The sequence below is a fragment of the Hemibagrus wyckioides genome, linkage group LG23, assembly GCF_019097595.1.
Source record: "Hemibagrus wyckioides isolate EC202008001 linkage group LG23, SWU_Hwy_1.0, whole genome shotgun sequence".
NCBI classification, from domain to species: domain Eukaryota; kingdom Metazoa; phylum Chordata; class Actinopteri; order Siluriformes; family Bagridae; genus Hemibagrus; species Hemibagrus wyckioides.
In genome coordinates this window covers 15,979,350-16,002,396 of record NC_080732.1, presented here as the reverse complement: position 1 = coordinate 16,002,396, position 23,047 = coordinate 15,979,350, and the positions used below count along the sequence as shown (strand labels likewise).

Genomic DNA, 23,047 nt, shown 5'->3' with positions numbered 1-23,047 from the left:
TGCTAACTAAAAAATCCTCACAAGAGGATAAAAATACACAGATCAGATGAGGACAGGATTCGCTATTCGGTGCTTCAGTAACTGACACTATCGAGTAAACAGTTATAGACGTAATTAAAGCATTACCTTCATCTCAGTTCTCTTGCCTTCATTATTAAATGCTTTTCGTTAATATTTTCTCAACATGATTCCAGTGTTTCATTCGTGCAAAAAGATTGAGACAACAATGGAATAAGGTTCAAGTTTAACGATCCTGAATCAGCTAATAGTTTGAGCCTAGTTTTAACCCTGACCCAAAACACAGCACATATTTTCCATACATATAGTCAAGAGTTTTGTAAAACCCTCCAGCAACTTCATGCAAATAACCTATTTATAACAATAATGTCTTCCATTATTAGGAAATATTATATCAATTTTTCATATCTTCAGAGCAGTAGATTGGTTGCTTTTAGTATTGGCCTGTCTCACACAATCAATCAGACACAATCTGCAATCATCAAGCAATGAAAAGCTTCCTATGACTGTCTGTGTTGAGTATTATTCAGTGTTGGGCTGTGTGCTGTGTTGAGTATTATTCAGTGTTGGGCTGTGTGCTGTGTTGAGTATTATTCAGTGTTGGGCTGTGTGCTGTGTTGAGTATTATTCAGTGTTGGGCTGTGTGCTGTGTTGAGTATTATTCAGTGTTGGGCTGTGTGCTGTGTTGAGTATTATTCAGTGTTGGGCTGTGTGCTGTGTTGAGTATTATTCAGTGTTGGGCTGTGTGCTGTGTTGAGTATTATTCAGTGTTGGGCTGTGTGCTGTGTTGAGTATTATTCAGTGTTGGGCTGTGTGCTGTGTTGAGTATTATTCAGTGTTGGGCTGTGTGCTGTGTTGAGTATTATTCAGTGTTGGGCTGTGTGCTGTGTTGAGTATTATTCAGTGTTGGGCTGTGTGCTGTGTTGAGTATTATTCAGTGTTGGGCTGTGTGCTGTGTTGAGTATTATTCAGTGTTGGGCTGTGTGCTGTGTTGAGTATTATTCAGTGTTGGGCTGTGTGCTGTGTTGAGTATTATTCAGTGTTGGGCTGTGTGCTGTGTTGAGTATTATTCAGTGTTGGGCTGTGTGCTGTGTTGAGTATTATTCAGTGTTGGGCTGTGTGCTGTGTTGAGTATTATTCAGTGTTGGGCTGTGTGCTGTGTTGAGTATTATTCAGTGTTGGGCTGTGTGCTGTGTTGAGTATTATTCAGTGTTGGGCTGTGTGCTGTGTTGAGTATTATTCAGTGTTGGGCTGTGTGCTGTGTTGAGTATTATTCAGTGTTGGGCTGTGTGCTGTGTTGAGTATTATTCAGTGTTGGGCTGTGTGCTGTGTTGAGTATTATTCAGTGTTGGGCTGTGTGCTGTGTTGAGTATTATTCAGTGTTGGGCTGTGTGCTGTGTTGAGTATTATTCAGTGTTGGGCTGTGTGCTGTGTTGAGTATTATTCAGTGTTGGGCTGTGTGTTGTGTTGAATATTATTCAGTGTTGGGTTGTGTTCTGTGTTGAGTATTATTCAGTGTTGGGCTGTGTGTTGTGTTTGGTATTCAGTGTTGGGTTGTGTTCTGTGTTGAATATTATTCAGTGTTGGGTTGTGTTCTGTGTTGAGTATTATTCAGTGTTGGGCTGTGTGCTGTGTTTGGTATTCAGTGTTGGGTTGTGTTCTGTGTTGAATATTATTCAGTGTTGGGTTGTGTTCTGTGTTGAGTATTATTCAGTGTTGGGCTGTGTGCTGTGTTTGGTATTCAGTGTTGGGTTGTGTTCTGTGTTGAATATTATTCAGTGTTGGGTTGTGTTCTGTGTTGAGTATTATTCAGTGTTGGGCTGTGTGCTGTGTTTGGTATTCAGTGTTGGGTTGTGTTCTGTGTTGAATATTATTCAGTGTTGGGTTGTGTTCTGTGTTGAGTATTATTCAGTGTTGGGTTGTGTTCTGTGTTGAATATTATTCAGTGTTGGGTTGTGTGCTGTGTTGAGTATTATTCAGTGTTGGGCTGTGTGCTGTGTTGAGTATTATTCAGTGTTGGGCTGTGTGCTGTGTTTGGTATTATTCAGTGTTGGGTTGTGTTCTGTGTTGGGTATTATTCAGTGTTGGGCTGTGTGCTGTGTTTGGTATTATTCAGTGTTGGGTTGTGTTCTGTGTTGGGTATTATTCAGTGTTGGGCTGTGTGCTGTGTTTGGTATTATTCAGTGTTGGGTTGTGTTCTGTGTTGGGTATTATTCAGTGTTGGGCTGTGTTCTGTGTTTGGCATCACTAATTTGTTCCACCTCCCTTTTTTTTCTTTTTTTTTTTTGCTTGCATGCATTGTTAGGCTGCATTCAGTTATTCAGTCGTTTCGTGTTGGGCTTTGGTGTTTGGATCGTTTCTTCTTTTAACTTCTCTCCCCAGTTTATCCACAAGACACATTACATACTGATTTACATCCCGCGTTGGGATTTATCCTGTGTTTCGTTGCTTGGCTTTAACAGGACTAACCACTGCTCCCAGTTTCGTTTGGTGTTGGGTTTGATTCAGTGACTGCCTGCATGCCGTGTTTGGTTATATGCAGTGTTGGGTTTGTGTACTCTGTCTGGCTTTAACCGTAACTTCCTCCGCCTCCTTGTGTCCGCTTCCTTGCACATATTTTGCTCTGACAAGTTTAGGAACGTCTCAAAACTGCTAACGGTTTAGGGCTGCAACCTTAATATTTACCTTTCTGTGTTCTGACAAGTTTAAGAACCTCCCCACGCAGTTATTCTACAACGAACATTACAACAAGACTTTCTATGAAATAGCTTTTAACTTCCGAGCCGTTTTCAGATACACCACACCACACCACACCAAACCAAACCACACCACACCACACCAAACCAAACCACACCAAACCACACCACACCACACCAAACCACACCAAACCACACCACACCACACCAAACCAAACCACACCACACCAAACCACACCACACCACACCACAGTCCTGAGCATCTGCTTTCTGAGATCATGAGGTAAATATTCAAACGGCATTCAAATGAACATGACATGGCCCATCCAGACTATCTGCCATTTATTTCTTCCTGAGAAAAACGAGTTTATTTTTTTAATAAACAATCCTTTTTTATCTGGTCTCACTGAGAGGTCAGACATATCTCTTACCACTAGGATGCATCTATCTGTGAACTCTTAGAATCAGTGGTGTGAAGCACAAGAAGAGCGCTGACTCTTGCTTTATTGAATGAGTTTTTTTGTTGGGGGAGGGTGTATGTTCAGGGGAAAAAGCGAGGGAGTCACGGAAAGAGAGAAAAGGAGTTGGAGAAAGAAGTACGAGCGCGAGACCGACGCCCCCACATCACCAACACGGCGCGCACAAACGCAAGGTCCCCCCCTACACACACACACCGCATTCCCAGCCTCACCATGGCGACTCCACAGCAACACACATTGTCATGGAGATGAGGCGACCCGCGGGTGTGTGGGGGGTTTGGAGCGTTTTATTTTTTGCGACATCATATTGGGACGAGGCCATCGATCTTTCCCTGCACGCCCACTCTACGGTAAAGCATGGGAGGGAAATGTGATTTAAAGAAATCCAATACGTTCGGCCTGCCACCGGGTCAGGTAGCTTGGTGCGTGTGAGGGCTAAGAGATGAAAATGTGGGTTTATGCACAAGTACAAACACACACACACACACCGTGGCCAGAATGAAGGCAGATGGTTGGAGTGAGAGCCAGAGCCACAAGAGTGAGGACAATAGTCCGTCCCTCGTACCCCACCCCACCCCACCCCTCTTTAAGAAGCTGAGACGGGGTAGAAGTGGAGGGCAGGAGCAGAAACCCAAGCTCTCATTGGTCAGGCGGTTTTGAGTCCAGATGTCTAGCCGATGGGCGTCGCCCCTCACCTCGCATTCAAACTTCACAGCCTTCGGGAACGAACGTGGCGAGGTCAGACAGGTGGTCCGTGCGTGGACAGCACACGTTTTTTTACCATGTTTACACGTCTTTTCATTCGTTCAACGAGGATAAAATGTCTAGAAGAACCAAAAATATGTTTTTCAGGGTGCACTGAAATGAAAAGCAGCCTTGTAAAACCGACAGGAGTGCGTCACTCGTTGACATCACGTTAATAAAAACGAGTTCAACGTATGTTTAATCAAGACATTTTCTCAAAAGCTCACTTTCACATCAGAGGAAGAATCCGGTTTAAGCAGTGAGCTGAGCAGCTGATGGTTAACATCCTCGATGCTGCTGCTGGTAATGATGATGATTTATAAATCGCATTACTCCGGATGCTCACTTTTTGTACGTTATGGCTGCTAGTTCATCCTAACGTCACTGCTCTTGTCCATTACGCTGCCCTGTGGTGGATTTACCTGTATGTGTATATGCGCATCTTTCTTATCTTGACAGTTATTAACTTTGTAAGATGTGGTTTTCCAAAGTAATGGCACTCAAAAGAATCAGTCTGAACCGAAGTTTGTCACGTGAGACTTGCCATCTGTTATTCACACACTCTGCTCATTCTCTACGTCTTACAAACATGTCAACGTCTGTAGCTGCGTCTCGTTCGACTTTTTTTGTTTGTTTTAGCCCCGCCCCCTCGGCTCTTCGGAGACACGTGCTTGGCTTCGCGCCAACAGAGAGACGTTCCCGGTTTAAAAAGTCGGAAGCTTTCGCAAGCATAAACACTGATTAGGAAATGCAGCAGATACACTCCAAGTAGATAATTGGCATACAAGAAATATGAAATGTTCCTAAACAAATAGGATTTATACACTATATTGTCAAAGGTTTTGGGACACCTCTCCAAATCACTGAATTCAGGTGTTGTTTTTCAGGGGTTGGGCTCGGCCCCTTAGTTCCAGTGAAAGGAACTCTTAATGCTTCAGCTTCATACCAAGACATTTTGGACAATTTCATGCTTTGTGGGAACAGTTTGGGGATGACCCCTTCCTGTTCCAACATGACTGCACACCAGTGACCAAAGCAAGGTCCATAAAGACATGGATGAGTGAGTTTGGTGTGGAGGAACTTGACTGGCCTGCACAGAGTCCTGACCTCAACCTGATAGAACACCTTTGGGATGAATTAGAGCGGAGACCGTGAGCCAGACCTTCTCGTCCAACATCAGTGCCTGACCTCACAAATGCACTTCTAGAGGAATGGTCAAAAATTCCCATAAACACACTCCTAAACCTTGTGGAAAACCGTCCCAGAAGAGTTGAAGCTGTTATAGCTGAACTCCATATTACATTCATGTGCATGTAAAGGCAGGTGTCCCAAAACTTTTGGCAATAGTGTTGTTGTCTAAAAATATGGATCAAAATGTGGTTTATGAGATATAAAGGCAACCTTCATTTACTACCTGAGAATCGGTGCTACTGATCTTTAAAAAGAGCTACGCAAACTGATCCTAGATCAGTTATTTCTTAGGCTTAGAAGCGAAACCTGGGATTTCGGGAGGGGAAAAATTGTAAGAAAAATCCTGAATATTCTGAACGATACATTTTAAAAGAACACTTTGGGGGAAAAATGTGAATTTATACACCATGTTACACAATCTCCCAACGTTTAATCATCTAAATCTGATTGGTTCGTTGGTTTTTGACTGACCACAATGGTGATGCTGTAAACAAATAAGAGAAAGTTTCTGTCCTTAGTTGAGGATCTAAAAGAGACCGATTTTACTTTAGTAGTACTTCAAACTTTAAGCCACGCCTCCTTCTGGAAGTCTGATTGATGCTAGATTCAAAATGGTCTCTCACACACACACACACACACACACACACACACACTTACTTAAAAACAGATCTTCCTTTCCTAAGTGTTCCGGAATGTTCTACAGCATGCTTTCTCCAAATATCACACATTGTAAACCACAAAAGCCTTTGATTTAAAATAAACAACAACAACAACAACAACACTGTCAACAACCCGGTCCCATCCTTTAAGAGTAATCTGTATTTGGACCAGACAGCATCTGCTAAGTCCAACTTCTTCTCCTTTCTTGTTTCAAGCAGAAAAACAATGACTAAATAATAATAATAATAATAATAATAATAATAATAATAATAATAATAATAATCCGTCTCACTCGTCTTCCATCTGCGAATGTTTTTCACAACCCTACCTCATGTCATATTATCGATACGTCAACAAAACCAGCCAATATAGAGATCCGATCTCGGTGTAATCGACTGAAATCAGTGACGCACTTCATGAAGCTACAGTCTGGGCCGGAAGGAAATCAGCCCCAGCTTCACTTCTCACAACCACGATGTGTGTTGTGTTTTATTTTGTGTGTTACAGCAGTTGGTGGTGCTTCTGCACAAAATAATCTTCTATAACACAATAAACAAAATATTATCTTTAATTTAAAAAAGGGGTGGGGTTTAGCCTTGTTAGGTCATTTATACCACCTGATTGCACTCATGAGCAAGCCTCAGAAGTGGGATAGTGAACTTCCCATTATTTGCTGGAATTCAATCCACAAACAAATCAACGTCTTCCTTGTTCGATTACAAAGTTTCGTCCAGGGCTAAACTCACTCCTGAGCGCAAAAGTACGAACGGATCGGTTTAATGGACCGGTCCCAGTCTGGTATTAATTACAACGCCGGTCATCATAAAAGGTCGCTGACCTTGTTGACGTAAGCAGACTTACAAACCACATCTGCCCCCACCTATTTCAAAAAAGGATCAATTATCCCTTGGGATCTTGCTGGTGGAAGTGTGTGTGTGTGTGTGTGTGTGTGTGTGTGTGTGTGCAGAAAAGGGGCGTGGTTTAAACACAAGTCAGGATGGATGGGGGTGGGACTCTCAGGGTTTCACCTCACCCAGGATTTCCCACGACCCCATCATCAACACCTCACTATTTTTTTTGTTGTTTTTTGCCAAGTTCTGATTGGTTGGATGTGTTTGGAGGTCACTGTTGCTTTTTTACGCTAAAGCAGCATGACTTCCAGATGCAGGGACGTGATTGGCTGAGACGCAGAAACAAACAAACAAACAAACAAACAAACAAACTCCTTAAAAGCATCCTGTATCCTTTTTAGAGGGTGCATTTGATTACAGGAATATTCAAGGTAACACCCTTTAAGTGTGTGTGTGAGTGTGTGTTGTGTCCATGCACGCGCACTACGGTGTTAATGAATGTGTTATGAATGCTGCGCAAATCCCAGGATCACCTTAAAGATTTTTTTTTTTTGATGGAAAATAAAACGCCTCTGTGTGTGTGTGTGTGTGTGTGTGTGTGTGTGTGTGTGTGTGTGTTGACCTACCAGCTCCAGATGGTCCCGGCTCCATCCCATTCACTCAGGCTCCCCCGCGGCTTTAACGTTATTCTCCGGAACAGTTAAATCGCCACGGCGGCGAGCCTGGAAGCGTGTCCGACTCTCAGGCTCCTTCCTTCGGCGTCCTAGCGGCTCTTTATCCCCCCCCCTCTCCCGGCTGAACCCCCGAGTCGGAGCCCTCCACGGACCCCGAACACAATAGCTCCCCTTCGGCTGCTTTCTCCTTCTCCCTCTCCTCCAGACTGCGGTCTTGTTTCCGCTGGAGATATCGCTAGGGCTTTTTTTCCTCCTTCTTCTTCTTTTTTTCTTCCTGTTTATGTTCCTGCTCACCGTCCAAACACGACTCTCCAGAGGAACAACAACAAAAAACGGTCAAACAGTCAGGCAGGCAATCGGTCTCCCCCTGAAACACCCTCCTCATCCTCCTCCTCCTCCTTCTCCTCCTCCTTCTCCACCTCCTCCTCCTCCTCCTCCTTCTTCTTCTTCTTCTTCTCCTCCTCCTTCTTCTCCACCTCCTTCTTCTCCTCCACCGAGTGCTCACATGTGTTCACCATCATCAAGTTCGTTCTTGGTGCTTCCATCTGGTGGTCGGATGTAAGAGTTTTATCTTCGGCTGGCTGGATTCCTTCCTTTCGTTCCTTCCTTCATTAATTAATTAATCAATCAATTCATTCATTCATTCATTCATGCATTTCTTCCTTCCATCCTTCCTTCCATCTAATTAACTAATTCATTCATTGATTCATTGATTCATTGATTCATTCCTTCATCCTTCCTTTCTTCCTTCCTTCCTTCCTTCCTTCCTTCCTTCCTTCCTTCCTTCCTTCCTTCCTTCATTCATTCATTCCCTCCTACCTTCCTTCCTTCCTTCTTTCCTTCCTTTCCTTCACTCCCTTTTTCCTTCCTTCCTTCCTTCCTTCCTTCCTTCCTTCCTTCCTTCCTTCCTTCCTTCATTCATTCATTCATTCATTCATTCATTCATTCATTCATTTCTTCCTTCCTTCCTTCCTTCCTTCCTTCATTCATTCATTCATTCATTCATTCATTCATTTATTAATTCATTCATTCATTCATTCATTCATTCATTCATTCATTCATTTCTTCCTTCCTTCCTTCCTTCCTTCCTTCCTTCCTTCCTTCATTCATTCATTTATTAATTCATTCATTTATTTCTTCCCTCCTTCCTTCCTTCCTTCCTTCCTTCCTTCCTTCCTTCATTCATTCATTCATTCATTCAGTTATTAATTCATTCATTCATTTATTTCTTCCTTCCTTCCTTCCTTCCTTCCTTCCTTCCTTCCTTCCTTCCTTCCTTCATTCATTCATTCATTCATTCATTCCTACCTTCCTTCCTTCCTTCCTTCCTTCCTTTCTTTCATTCCCTTTTTCCTTCCTTCCTTCCTTCCTTCCTTCCTTCCTTCCATTTTTCATTCATTCATTCATTCATTCATTCATTCATTCATTCATTCATTCATTCATTCATTCATTCATTCATTCATTTATTTCTTGTTTCCTTCCTCCATTCCTTCCTTCCTTCCTTCCTTTCCTTCATTCCCTTTTTCCTTCCTTCCTTCCTTCCTTCCTTCCTTCCTTCCTTCCTTCCTTCCTTCCTTCCTTCATTCATTTATTTCTTCTTTCCTTCCTCCCTTCCTTCATTCATTCATTGGAGATCATACTAAATTAGTGCCCTGAATGCTAATCACTATTTCAAAAGTCAAGTCAAGAAGCTTTTATTGTCATTAAAACCATATAAGCAAGTGATGACTGCCAATGAGCTTTAGGACAGTAGGACTTACTGAAGTGCTTTATTCCTGTTATACTACAGCGGTATGATTAATGTTAAACATAACGTGTTAAATAAAAAGGTCATCACTACACCATATGGTCACATGAAGGTTTGTTTCTCCAGGACTCTCCTGGTGCTACATAAAACAACATAACAACACAGAGCTAAGGACAGAAAGTAGTTGACCTAGCTACATAAAGTGCAACGTGTGCAACCTGGTGCAAACAGCGCAAGACAGAAGACTGTATAGAAACTAAAAATACAAAAAGCAACACAAGACAGTACAGGACACATAGCAGTTCAATTCTGGACATTGAGGAGCCTGATGGCTTGAGGAAAGAAACACAGTCTGGTTGTGAGGGCCCGAATGCTTCAGGACCTCTTTCCAGATGGAAGGAGGGTGAAGAGTGTGTGTGAGGGGTGTGTGGGGTCATCCACAATGCTGTTGGCTTTGTGGATGCAGCATGTGGTGTAAGTGTCCATGATAGAGAGAAGAGAGACTCAGATGATCTTCTCAGCTGTCCTCACTATCCGCTGCAAGGTCTTGCGATCTGAGATGACGCGATTCCCAAACCAGGATGCTCTCGATGGTCTCTCTGTAGAACATGGTCAGGATGGGGGAGGGAGATGGGCTCTGTAGGAAGTAAAGACACTTTTGGGCTTTCTTGGTGATGGAGCTGGTGTTAAGTGTCCAGGTGAAGTTCTACCAGATGAACACCAAGGAATTTGATGCTCTTGGCGATCTCCACAGAGGATCTGTCGATGTTCTTTTCTCCAGGACTTTCCTGGTGCTACATGAAACAACATAGAGTTAGGTTGTCTTTATTTGTCACATAGACATTACTGCACAGTGAAATACTTTCTTCGCATATCCCATCCATGGGATGGGTTGGGGGTCAGAGCGCAGGGTCAGCCATGATACAGCGCCCCTGGAGCAGGTGGGGTTAAGGGCCTTGCTCAAGGACCCAATGATGGCAGCTTGGCAGTGTTGGGGCTTGAACCCCAATCTTCCGTTCAACGACCCAGAGCCGAAATGACTTGAGCTACAAAACAACACAGAGCTAAGGACTGAAATGAAGTTGCCCTAGCTAAATAAAGTGCAACTTTGTCATTTATTTATTTGTTTCCATACAATATAAACCTCCAAAAGGGATTAAAATCTGCTAGTGGTCTTAGTCCCTGACCTAATGAACAGTCATTATTATGCACATTACATGCCTGAACACTGTGAATGTCAAATTCCAGTCACCCTGTACTAGAAGTGCACAATGTATTAAACCTGTTCAAAACTGTTTCTGTGCCTGTGTTACTTACTTAATGTTCTGCTGTGTTATATGTTTACACCTGAGGCTTGCTGCTGAATTGCATCCGTGTGAATGTAGGTACTTCTCTAAGTCACTCTAGATGTGGGAATCAGTCAAATGCTGTAAATGTAAGTGCAGTATGTAAATGTAAATGAAGGATGGGACACCAACATCACCCACACCAAGGGGCAATAAACCAAGAGTCATCAATCCATCTGCATGTTTATTATTCTTATATTGTATTGTGAATATGTGGAAGCTCACATATGCATGAGGAGGACACGTGAAACTCCACACAGACAGAAATCTGAACTCAGGATCAAACCTGGGGCTCTGATTCACCATTAAAAAATTAAATTAAATTAAATTGAATTAATAAATAAATAAATATGTACACCGAAAAAAGATCCTGCAGCTTAAACCTATAATAATAATACTGATAATTAATAAAAAATAAAATTATTATTATTATTATTATTATTATTATTATTATTATTATTATTATTATTATTATTATTATTATTATTAATCAAATAATTATATAATTAATCAAAAAAAATAAATAAATATGAAAAAAGATCCTGCAGCTGAGACCTATTATTATTATTATTATTAATAATAAAAATATTAAATTAATAAAAATAAATAAATAAATAGATATGTACGCCGAAAAAAGATCCTGCAGCTGAAACCTATAATAATACTGATAATTAATAATAATAATAATAATAATAATAATAATAATAATAATAATAATAATAATTTTATTGTTATAAATTATTATTTAATTATTCTTATTTTTTAAATAATATATTATGTATTATTTATAATAATATGAAAATACAAATAGGGACATATGAAGAAGAAGAAGCGGAAGTAGAATTTAAAAGCGGGTGAATAAATGAATTAAAATCGAATGAATTCATTGTCTATCGTTCATTATTGTTATTATTATTATTATTGGAGATAATATTCCTTATTACTTTTGTAGAACTTCCATAGGTTCCAAAAGCTTCCAAAAAACAAATTAATACATTAAACAAAAACCTTCTATATATTACTACCTCATATAACAAATATATTTATTAATGAATCTGAATATTTAAGGGAATATATTAAATATTTACTTTCACTTATTAAAGTTATTATTATGTATATATTATATTTTGTTCATCTTTTGATGTCGCGCATCTTCGGGAAAGCCGAGTGTATTTCCGGCAACGTCACTTCCTTTCCGAACTGAAGCTGACGTCACCCTACCGACAGGTTAGTGAGTTGGAGCTTTTGATATATGTTTATATTTATATGTTTATAAATGGCTGGACCTCTGATACGAATCGGGTTTGTCTGAATAAAAGTCTGCGTTTTTTATTCCTCCATCTTGTCACCTTGGTGTTGGTCAGTTCTGCTTATCGTGAGTTTCTGGCCTCTTTAAGACAGAGCTCCAGCTACACTGGGAACATGTTAATGAATGACCAGCACTGACCTCTCACTGCTGCTCCGTGGGGAATACAAGGTTTCTTCTTCCAAAATTAGTGGACTAATGTCAGGTTTTGACGGTATTATCGATAAGGGTGTGTTGTGGTGTGAAGGGAAAAGCAGTACACTGTGTCGTGCTATAGCCCGTGATTCAGGAAGTAGCCTCAACAAAACTGACCAGCTGTCCCAGACGCCAGGCTGGTTTTCCAGGAACATGTACACTGATGAGGCATAACATTATGACCACTTACAGGTGAAGTGAACAACACTGATGGCACCTGTTAGTGGACGGGATATATTAGGCAGCAAGTGACCATTCTGTCCATAAAGTCGATGTGTTAGAAGCAGGAAAAATGGACACGCGGAAGGATTTGAGCGAGTTTGGCTAGACCACTGGATCAGAGCGTCTCCAAAACCGCAGCTCTTGTGGGGGTCTGCAGTGGTCAGTATCTATCAAAAGTGGTCCAAAGGAAGAACAGTGGTGAATCGGCGACAGGGTCATGGGCGGTCAAGGCTGGACCGTGTGATCCGATCCAACAGACGAGCTACTGTTGCTCAAACTGCTGAAGAAGTTAATGCTGGTTCTGTTAGAAAGGTGTCAGGACAAAACTAACACAATAGTAGGCAGGTGGTCATAATATTATGCCTGGTTGGTGTATGTTTAAGAGGACAGTCCCCTAATGTTCCTATAACATTTTACAGTAACCCAGGATGTTTCCGAGACTGTTCTTCTAGTGTTCTGGACGAATCATTTTTTTTCATGTCAGGAACCTTGAACTAAGATAAGAGGAGGTGATTCAGAGAACGTTCCTCTAACGTTCTGGCAACTTTTAACTTTTATCTCAGAACCCTTGCATTAGGACGAGATGGTTTGGAGAACGTTTCCCAAATGCTTTAAATCATTTGATCCTCTCAGGAACTCTGTATAAAAGCGTGATGTTTTGTTAGAGAACGTTTCATTAAGGTTCTGGTGATCTTTAAATAATTTGATTATCTTGGCAACCTTGCACTGAAATGACAGTTTTAGTGCACGAGAACGTTCCTCTAACGTTCTGGTAACCTTTAAACAACTCCAATCTCTCAGAAACCTTGCCCCAGCCCCAGGAAAGGTCGGAGAATTTTCCCCTAACTCTATTGGGAATCATTTTGAACTTCTTATAAACCTTACAGTAATGCATGATGATTCAAGGAACATTCCCTTAACGTTCTGGCAACGTTTAAATGATCTGATCCTCTTCGTTTGGAGAACATGCTTTTTCAAACGTTCTACTAACCTTTAAATAACGTAACTCTTTCAAAGAATCTGAAGGGAACAATCCCTAGACCCTGTCTCTTGATCATGTACGCATAAATCCAAGCCAAGAAAATGGTATAAAATGAGAGAGACACATTTTAAGAGACTTATCACTGTTGATTATTTATTATAAAACCTCAGAACAATTTTTCTGAATTATATCATTTATTCCTTTTGATTTTTTACTTCTTTTATTTTTATTTGTTTATATATATATATTTATTTATTTTAAATATATGTATATAATTAATATAACCAATGCTGACTTCAGGAACCAAAATAGAACATTCAGGAACTGTTATGAAATGCTTCCCAAAAATAACCCAAGGGAAAACCAAAATGCTAATATCTGGGAAATTCTTTTTTTTTTTGTTATTATTATTCCTTATCCTGAATCATCTTAAAATGTCACAATCATGTTCTTATTTGAACCCATTTCTCACAATCAGATGTCTTGGATCCGGGAAGGAGAGCTAAGCCTTCTTGAAAGGTTTTCTGCCAACATCCTAAAGGTGATTTTTTTTATTTTCCACTTTTTTCATTTCCTTCAGCTTCTGGTCATGTCATGGGAATTTTGTCTCTTTTTATTCAGTCCAAAAAGCATACAGATCTTTAGCTCTTAAATGTGACATTTGTGTCACGTTAATATACACTGATCAAGCATAACATTATGACCAGTTACAGGTGACAGGTGAATAAGACTGATGATCTCCTCATCATGGCACCTGTTAGTGGGTGGGATATATTAGACAGCAAGTCAACATTCTGTCCTCGAAGTTGATGTGTTAGAAGCAGGAAAAATGGACAAGCGTAAGGATTTGAGCGAATTTCACGAAGGGCCGAATTGTGACGGCTAGACCACTGGATCAGAGCATCTCCAAAACTGCAGCTCTTGTGGGGTGTTCCCGGTCTGCAGTGGTCAGTATCTATCAAAAGTATCCTGTAAGATCTGCTGCTAACATCTTGGTGCCAGATACTGTACCACAGCACACCTTCAGGGATGTAGTGGAGTCCATGCCTCGAGGGGTCAGGGCTGTTTTAGCAGCAAAAAGGGGTATTAAGCACGTGGTCATAATGTTATGCCTGATGTGTATCTCATTCCACTTGGCTCATTTCTCTTGACCTGCTGAACACAATAACACCATTTTGTCTTGTCTGTTTGCCCTGATTGCCTGATTTATTTGTCCGCAGGCAGGACCGATGCCCAGACATGTGGCCTTCATTATGGACGGGAACAGACGTTATGCACGTAAGAGGCACGTGGAAAGACAGGAGGGTCACACTCAGGGCTTCGACAAGCTGGCTGAAGTGAGTTCACTTCCATGGAGTCATGCAGTAGATCTAATAGAAGCTTTATTACACGTGTCTATAAACAGATTCAAAATACGACTCGTCGTTCATTAATAAATAAAACCATGATGGCGTTTTGGCAAAGCACCGTCAAATAGGAGAAATAAAACATCCATCCATCCATCCATCCATCCTTTTTTTTAAAATTAAATACACAAAGATGTAGATCCATCCATCCATATATCTATATATCTATCTATCCATCCATCCATCCTTTTTTAAATTAAATACACAAAGATGTAGATCCATCCATCCATATATCTATATATCTATCTATCCATCCATCCATCCTTTTTTAAATTAAATACACAAAGATGTAGATCTATCTATCTATCTATCTATCTATCTATCTATCTATCTATCTATCTATCTATCTATCTATCTATCTATCTATCTATCCATTCTTTTTCTTAATTAAATACACAAAGATGTAAGAGAAATAAAACATCTATCCATCCATCCTTTTTTTAAATTAAATACACAAAGATGTAGATCTATCTATCTATCTATCTATCTATCTATCTATCTATCTATCTATCTATCTATCTATCTATCTATCTATCTATCTATCTATCTATCTATCTATCCATTCTTTTTCTTAATTAAATACACAAAGATGTAAGAGAAATAAAACATCTATCTATCTATCCATCCATCCATCCATCCTTTTTTTTTAAATTAAATACACAAAGATGTAGATCCATCCATCCATATATCTATATATCTATCTATCCATCCATCCATCCATCCATCCTTTTTTTAATTAAATACACAAAGATGTAGATCTATCCATCTATCTATCTATTTGTCCATCCATCCATCCTTTTTTTTAAAATTAAATACACAAAGATGTAGATCCATCCATCCATATATCTATATATCTATCTATCCATCCATCCATCCTTTTTTAAATTAAATACACAAAGATGTAGATCTATCTATCTATCTATCTATCTATCTATCTATCTATCTATCTATCTATCTATCTATCTATCTATCTATCTATCTATCTATCTATCCATTCTTTTTCTTAATTAAATACACAAAGATGTAAGAGAAATAAAACATCTATCTATCCATCCATCCATCCATCCTTTTTTTTTAAATTAAATACACAAAGATATGTAGATCCATCCATCCATATATCTATATATCTATCTATCCATCCATCCATCCATCCTTTTTTTAATTAAATACACAAAGATGTAGATCTATCCATCTATCTATCTATTTGTCCATCCATCCATGTATGTATCTATCTATAGGATATTTGCATTGTTTTTTCCTTCTCTGAGTGTGTTTCACAGCATTAACTGTAATAAATTGGGTGTGGTCACATTTTTGGGACGTTTGTCACCTCTTAGCTAGGGTGTGAGAAAAAACGTTTCCTGCTAAAATACCAGCTCGGGCAGCAGAAACATGGAGCTGTACACCTGCAGAACAACCACTGAAATGATAAACACAGGCGTTTTAACTCAATATTGGTCTCCACACACACTGAAGAGTCATTTTTTTTATATCATTTTAAACAAATCCTATAAAACTGCTCCTTCACCACACTGAGTGAAATCTTTAAGGTTTTAAAGTCACAGTATTTAATTCATAAAGAAAGCTAAAAGTTAATATGTACAGTATTGGGAAAATTAGCATTTATTATAAGTATAAATTAGCATTTATTATAAGTATTATTACAATATTAAATAAATAAAATGCTAAACATTTTTGTTTGCATAATATCACCACATTGTGCTCCTTTTTTAAAAATATTAAATACACCAAGATGTATATCCACATTCAGATCTCTAATAGACATACCAGAGGTGTTGGTAGAAGGTAAAACTTCCTGATAGTGTGATGATAAATCATTACAGTATGGACCGATCATGCATAACATTATGACCACCTGCCTAATAGTGTGTTGGTCCTCCTTTTACTGCTGAAACAGCCCTGACCCGTCCTGCACTGTGTATTCTGACACCTTTCTATCAGAACCAGCATTAACTTCTTCAGCAGTTTGAGCAACAGTAGCTCGTCACACGGTCCAGCCTTCGCTCCCCACGTGCATCAATGAGCCTTGGCCGCCCATGACCCTGTCGCCGGTTCACCACTGTTCCTTCCTTGGACCGCTTTTGATAGATACTGAGCACTGCAGACCGGGAACACCCCACAAGAGCTGCAGTTTTGGAGATGCTCTGATCCAGTGGTCTAGCCATCACAATTTCGTCAAATCCTTCCGCTGGTCATTTTTCCTGCTTCTAACACATCAACTTTGAGGACAAAATGTTTCACTTGCTGCCTAATATATCCCACCCACTAACAGGTGCCATGATGAGCAGATCATCAGTCTTATTCTTGTCACCTGGTCATAATGTTACGCCTGATCGGTGTAAGAGTAAAGATACAACAGCAGACTGTGAGTGAATCCTGGGATTGAACTCTTTACATGTTCTTCGTTTCCCTTCCTCAGACGCTCCGCTGGTGTCTAAACCTGGGCATCCACGAGGTAACGGTGTATGCCTTCAGCATAGAGAACTTCAAACGCTCCAAAGAGGAAGTGGACGGTTTGATGGAGCTGGCTAAAGAGAAGTTCCTCCGGCTGCTTGAAGAGCAGTGAGTCGGACGTGGTGTGTAATTAATACTGGTCGTACATGTGGACATATCAAGACTTTCATCATCTTTGTGTGTGTGTTTTTATTTTATTCATTCTAGAGAGAACCTTGAGAAGCACGGCGTGTGTATTCGGGTTTTGGGAGACCTCACGTTACTGCCCGAAGATCTCCAGCGCCTCATTTCCCAAGCCGTGGTTTCGACTAGAGCGCACAACAAGTAAGGACAGGACTGAGAGACGGAGACGGTTCAGCTACAGTGCTCAGCGTAAATGACCACACCCCCTTCGAGAAGTGACATTTTAAGCAGTATCTCAATGAACACAAAAATGTTGAATTTAATATAACATCTGAACATGAAAGTAAGGTTAATAATATCACTTAGATTACACATTTTACTGAAATTAGGGTGATGCAAAAATAAGTACACCCCACAACAAAAACTACTACATCTAGTACTTCATATGGCCTCCATGATTTTAATGACAGTCTTCTAGGCATAGATTGAACAAGTTGGCGACATTTTGCAACATCCATTCTTCAGTAATGACCTCTTTTAGAGACTGGATGGAGAGTGATGCTCAACTTGTCTCTTCAGAATTCCCCATAGGTGTTCGACTGGGTTCAGATCAGGAGACGTACTTGGCCACTGAATCACTTTCACCCTGTTCTTCTTCAGAGATCCAACAGCGGCCTTGGATGAGCGTTTAGGATCATTGTCGTGTTGGAAAAGTGCACGACGACCAAGGGTAGCATCTTCTCTTTCAGTTTAGAGCAGTACATCTGTGAATTCATGATGCCATCAGCTCCCCGACATCACCAGCACCAATGCAGCCATGCATTTTTCTTTTTGCAACACCATACAGTTTTGAAGCCATCAGTTCCAAAAACATTCATCTTGGTCTCATCACTCCAGAGTATAGAGTCCCAGTAGTCTTCATCTTTGTCAGCATGGGCCCTGCCAAACTCTAGACGGATTTCTTTTGTGCCTGGACTTCTTTGGTGGACGGCACCCATGCATGCCATTCCTCCGCAGTGTACGCCGTATCGTGTCACGGGAAACACTCGCCCCATTTTGGCTTTCCGATTTTCTTCAACCCTTCTCATTAGAAGACTTAGTGTCTATAATGACCTTAGAAACTACACTGACCTAATAGTTCCTCATGGGCCATTGATTGCTGTTGTAGAAAGGACATTAACCAGCTACAGATACAGTTACATTATTTACTGTTTAGTGTCACCCAAATGAGGACGAGGTTCCCTTCTGAGCCTGGTTCGTCTGAGGGTTTCTTCCTCGTACCATCCCAGGGAGTTTTTCCTTGCCACCGTCGCCACAGGCTTGCTCCTTAGGGATCCAATAGTTTAATAATTAAATTTAATAATTTATTCTTATTTCTAGTTATTTTTTATTTTTCCCCTCCCCTTTCTCTGTTTCTCTTCTTTTATAAAGCTACTTTGAGACAATGTTCATTGTAAAAGGCGCTATACAAAATGAATTGAATAGAAGACGCTCCTGTCTCAACTTCCCTGGACGACCTGGACGTCTGTGTGAGATGGTTTTTTCTATCCCTTTTGCTACAGTATTCTGACTGATACGTGAAGCTTCGCTGATCTTCTTGTAGCTTTCACCTTTCTGGTGTAAAGAAATTATTTTCTTGTGACATTTCTACTCCATGTGTTGCCCATTGCTGACAGCATGAAATGGGAAGGGCTTTTTCTTTAAGCAACACCCTTTTATAGTCCACTATCTGCTGGACACCTGTGTAATGAATAATTAGACTGACCTCTGGTTGAATTCTTCTTAAATTTAGCTTTCAGTGGGGTGTACTCATTAGTGCATCGCCTTAGTTTGAGTAAAACTGAAGATTTTGTTCTCTGAGTGATATTATTAACCTTACTTTCATGTTGTAAGTTAAACAGATGTTATATAAAACTTTGTCGACATTTTGGAGATTGTTCATTGAGATCCTGCCTGAAACGTTACTACTCGAAGGAGGTGTACTGATTTACGCTGAGCTCTGTAGCTGGCTTCATCAGTATCTGATGTGTTTACCTGAAGGTCATGTGGTAAAAGAACGAGAGAAATCCTACTTTACTTCCATTTGCTCCATGAGGAAAAATGTTTGCTCTCTGACCTGTACTACTATACTGTTAAATCTAATCGAGTCTATCTCTTACAGATCTCACAAAGCTTTAACAGATATTTCTCTGAACAGTTCCTCTCAGATTTTCAGACGTCTACATTTTAACTGTAGCACTTGACCTCTGGTGTCTGTCTGTCTGTCTGTCTCTCTCTCTCTGTCTCTATCTGTGTCTGTCTGTCTGTGTCTCTCTCTGTGTCTGTCTATTTGTCTCTCTCTCTATCAATCTATCTCTCTGTCTTTCTGTCTGTGTCTGTGTGTGTCTCTCTCTCTCTCTCTCTGTGTCTATTTGTCTCTCTCTCTCTCTACCTCTGTCACTCTGTCTATCTGTCTGTCTCGGACTCTCTCTCTCTCTCTCTCTCTCACTGTGTCTTTGTCTCTCTCTGTCTAGCCCTCTCACTCTCTCTACCTCTGTCACTCTGTCTGTCTCTCTGTGTCTGTCTGTCTGTCTCTCTCTCTCTCTCTCTCTCTCTCTCTCTGGGTGTGTGTCTGTCTATTTGTCTCTCTCTCTCTCTCTCTACCTCTGTCACTCTGTCTGTCTCTCTGTGTCTGTCTGTCTGTCTCTCTGTGTCTGTCTGTCTCTCTCTCTCTCTCTCTCTCTCTCTCTCTCTCTCTCTCTGGGTGTGTGTCTGTCTATTTGTCTCTCTCTCTCTCTCTACCTCTGTCACTCTGTCTGTCTCTCTGTGTCTGTCTGTCTGTCTGTCTGTCTCTCTCTCTCTCTCTCTCTCTCTCTCTCTCACTGTGTCTATTTGTCACTCTACCTCTGTCACTCTGTCTGTCTCTCTGTGTCTGTCTGTCTGTCTGTCTCTCTCTCTCTCTCTGGGTGTGTGTCTGTCTATTTGTCTCTCTCTCTATCCATCTCACTTTCTGCCTCTGTAAATTTGTCTGTCTGTCTCTCTCTTTCTCTCTCTCTCTCTCTCTCTCTCTCTCTCTGTCTATTTGTCTCTAGCTCTATCCATCTCACTCTCTCTGCCTCTGTCACTCTGTCTGTCTCTGTCTCTCTGTTTGTCTGTCTCTCTCTCTCTCTCTCTCTCTCTCTCTCTCTCTCTGTCTCTCTCTATCCATCTCGCTCTCTCTGCCTCTGTCTGTCTGTCTCTCTCTCTGCCTCTGTCACATGGTCTCTCTCTCTGTCTCTCTGTGTCTGTCTGTCTGTATCTGTCTCTCTCTCTCTCTCACACTCTTCATCTCTTGCTGCTTTTCTCTTCCCTTTTTTCTTCCCTCACACCGTCTCTCTTGATTCCTTTCGTAGTGCTCGACCTCTTGCTACGTCGATACAGGAGACAAACTCGACCTTTTTTTTAGTTTCTGTATTAAAATAAAATTAAATAAAATTGACCGAAGTGGAAAGGTCAGGACGTAAAGGCTGCATCTTCATTTCATGGCGGCTTTATCAAGTCTTTGGTCACTCTGGTCAGCGAAAAATATCTATGGAAGTGTTGCTTATAATTCTTTTGCATTCAGCTAGAGAAACAGTCACTGGACCTCACTGTTCCCCGGGCAGTTGTTCAGTGTGTGATTGGGAAATGATGCAGATTTCATTTGTGCTTGTTTTTGTTTCTCCTCATAGGTGCTTTCTGAATGTTTGCTTTGCGTACACATCAAGACACGAAATCGCGAACGCGGTCAGAGAGATGGCTTGGGGAGCCGAGCAGGGCCTCATCAAGTCCAGGTACGTTCGCCCCCCCGGTCATCACTGTCCCTGTGTTCTATCTGAGCAGCATTTTGCTCCAGAGATGAAGGTCTTGAGGACCAAAGACTGAATCACAGTAATAACAGTGGTCCTGATGTCAGATCAGTGTGCGCTGTTATGCTTCTTGGTTTATGAACAGTTATAACGCATCGTAACATAAGATAGCTAGCCAACTTGATCTGAGTCGCTCGCTTTTAACAACTCGAGTGCTGGGACTCTTCAAATTCAGGGTGAAAAATAGACAGGGGAGTGTAATTTTAGTTTTCCTGCAGGAAGAAAAAACAAGAGCAAGGTGACAGACACCAAGAGTCTCAAGTTCCAGCAGTAACGCATTCTGTTTTCCCCTCTCTCTCTCTGTCTCTATCTGTCTCTCCCCCTGTATCTGTCTGTCTGTCTCACTCACTCTCTCTCTCTGTCTCTATCTGAATCTCTCTCTCTCTATCTGTCTCTCCCCCTGTATCTGTCTGTCTGTCTCACTCGCTCTCTCTCTCTGTCTCTATCTGAATCTCTCTCTCTCTCTCTCTCTGTCTCTCCCCCTGTATCTGTCTGCCTGTCTCACTCTCTCTCTCTGTCTCTATCTGTGTGTCTCTCTCTCTGTCTCTGTCTCTCCCCCTGTATCTGTCTGTCTGTCTCACTCGCTCTCTCTCTGTGTCTCTATCTGTGTCTCTCTGTCTGTTTGTCTATTTGTCTGTCTGTCTCACTCGCTCTCTCTCTGTGTCTCTATCTGTGTCTCTCTGTCTGTTTGTCTATTTGTCTGTCTGTCTCACTCGCTCTCTCTCTGTGTCTCTGTGTCTCTCTGTCTGTTTGTCTATTTGTCTGTCTGTCTCACTCGCTCTCTCTCTGTGTCTCTCTGTCTGTTTGTCTATTTGTCTTTCTCTCCATCCATCTCTCTCTGCCTCTGTCAGACTGTCTGTCTCTCTCTCTTTCACTCTCTTCATCTCTTGCTGCTTCACTCTCTCCTACTCTCTCATGTTTCCCTCACACCGTCTCTCTTGACCCCCCCCCGTATCTGTCTGTCTCACTTGCCCCCCCCCCATATCTGTCTGTCTCACTTGCTCTCTCTCTGTGCCTCTCTCCGTCTCTGTCTACACCCCCCGGTATCTGTTTGTCTCACTTGCTCTCTCTCCGTGTCTGTCTGTCCTCTCTCTCTCTCTTTTTTCATCTCTTGCTGCTTTTCTCTCTCTTTCACTCTCTTGCACCTTTCTCCTTTTTTTACATCTCTTTCTGTTTCTTTTTCTCTGTAGCTCTGCCTCTCTAACTCTCTCTCTTCAGCTCCTCACTTTCCCTGTAGCTCTCTACCTCCCTCCCTCTCTGTCTCTCTTCCCTGTAGCTCTCTATATCTCTCTTTTTTTTCTTCTCTGTATCGCTTTTCTCCTTATTTATATGTCCATAGACATGCTGAAAACTTTAAGAGACTGAATAAAGTTCCAGCACTAATCAGAGGAGAACTCTACATCACTGCCCCATCAGCTCCTTCATTACTTCCTGTAACTGAGTTTTATATTCATTCACCTGCTGTGTGACTGGGGACCAAATGAAATCCTGGGGAAACTGTAATACCTCTCTAACTAATTATACTTCACACGCCTTACTTTCTTTCACACCGTAAGTCCAGAATCCATCTTTCAAGCCACACAGATGAAATGACGCTTGTGATGAGATGTGATAAGATGACACCTTAGGACTTGCGTCTAAGCAAATAAAATCACAGTTTGGAATATTTGCTCATGAGAAGATGTTTTAATAACAGAAACCACGCAGTGACTTACGTCATTTCCCTATATTGTGTGTCTTAGGAGTTAAATGTAATTTACACCGATAAAGCATAACATTATGACCACCTGCCTAATATTGTCGGTCCCCATTTTACTGCCTAAACAGCCCTGACCCGTCCTGCACTGTGTATTCTGACCCCTTTCTATCAGAACCAGCATTAACTTCTTCAGCAGTTTGAGCAACAGTAGCTCGTCTGTTGGATCGGATCACACGGTCCAGCCTTCACTCCCCACGTGCATCAATGAGCCTTGGGTGCCCATGACCCTGTCGCCGGTTCACCACTGTTCCTTCCTTGGACCACTTTTGATAGATACTGACCACTGCAGACCGGGAACACCCCACAA

The 23,047-nt window shown here is 41.2% G+C and overlaps 2 protein-coding genes across 2 annotated transcripts in view; one reads left to right on the top strand and one right to left on the bottom strand.

The window, feature by feature from the left end:
• The window catches only part of ago1 (argonaute RISC component 1), a 35,390-nt gene extending 27,666 nt beyond the window's left edge, over nt 1-7,724 (bottom strand). Inside the window, exon 1 of the mRNA XM_058377107.1 lies at nt 7,266-7,724. Within this exon, the coding sequence (XP_058233090.1) occupies nt 7,266-7,290 (25 nt within the window). The 5' untranslated portion in view covers nt 7,291-7,724. The remainder of the gene's footprint in view (nt 1-7,265) is intronic.
• A 3,859-nt stretch (nt 7,725-11,583) lies between these two features.
• Nucleotides 11,584-23,047, top strand: part of dhdds (dehydrodolichyl diphosphate synthase) — an 18,814-nt gene continuing 7,350 nt past the window's right edge. The window contains exons 1-6 of the mRNA XM_058376769.1: nt 11,584-11,633; nt 13,590-13,652; nt 14,332-14,448; nt 16,958-17,100; nt 17,200-17,316; nt 20,805-20,906. Of these exons, the coding sequence (XP_058232752.1) occupies nt 13,590-13,652; nt 14,332-14,448; nt 16,958-17,100; nt 17,200-17,316; nt 20,805-20,906 (542 nt within the window). The 5' untranslated portion in view covers nt 11,584-11,633. The remainder of the gene's footprint in view (nt 11,634-13,589; nt 13,653-14,331; nt 14,449-16,957; nt 17,101-17,199; nt 17,317-20,804; nt 20,907-23,047) is intronic.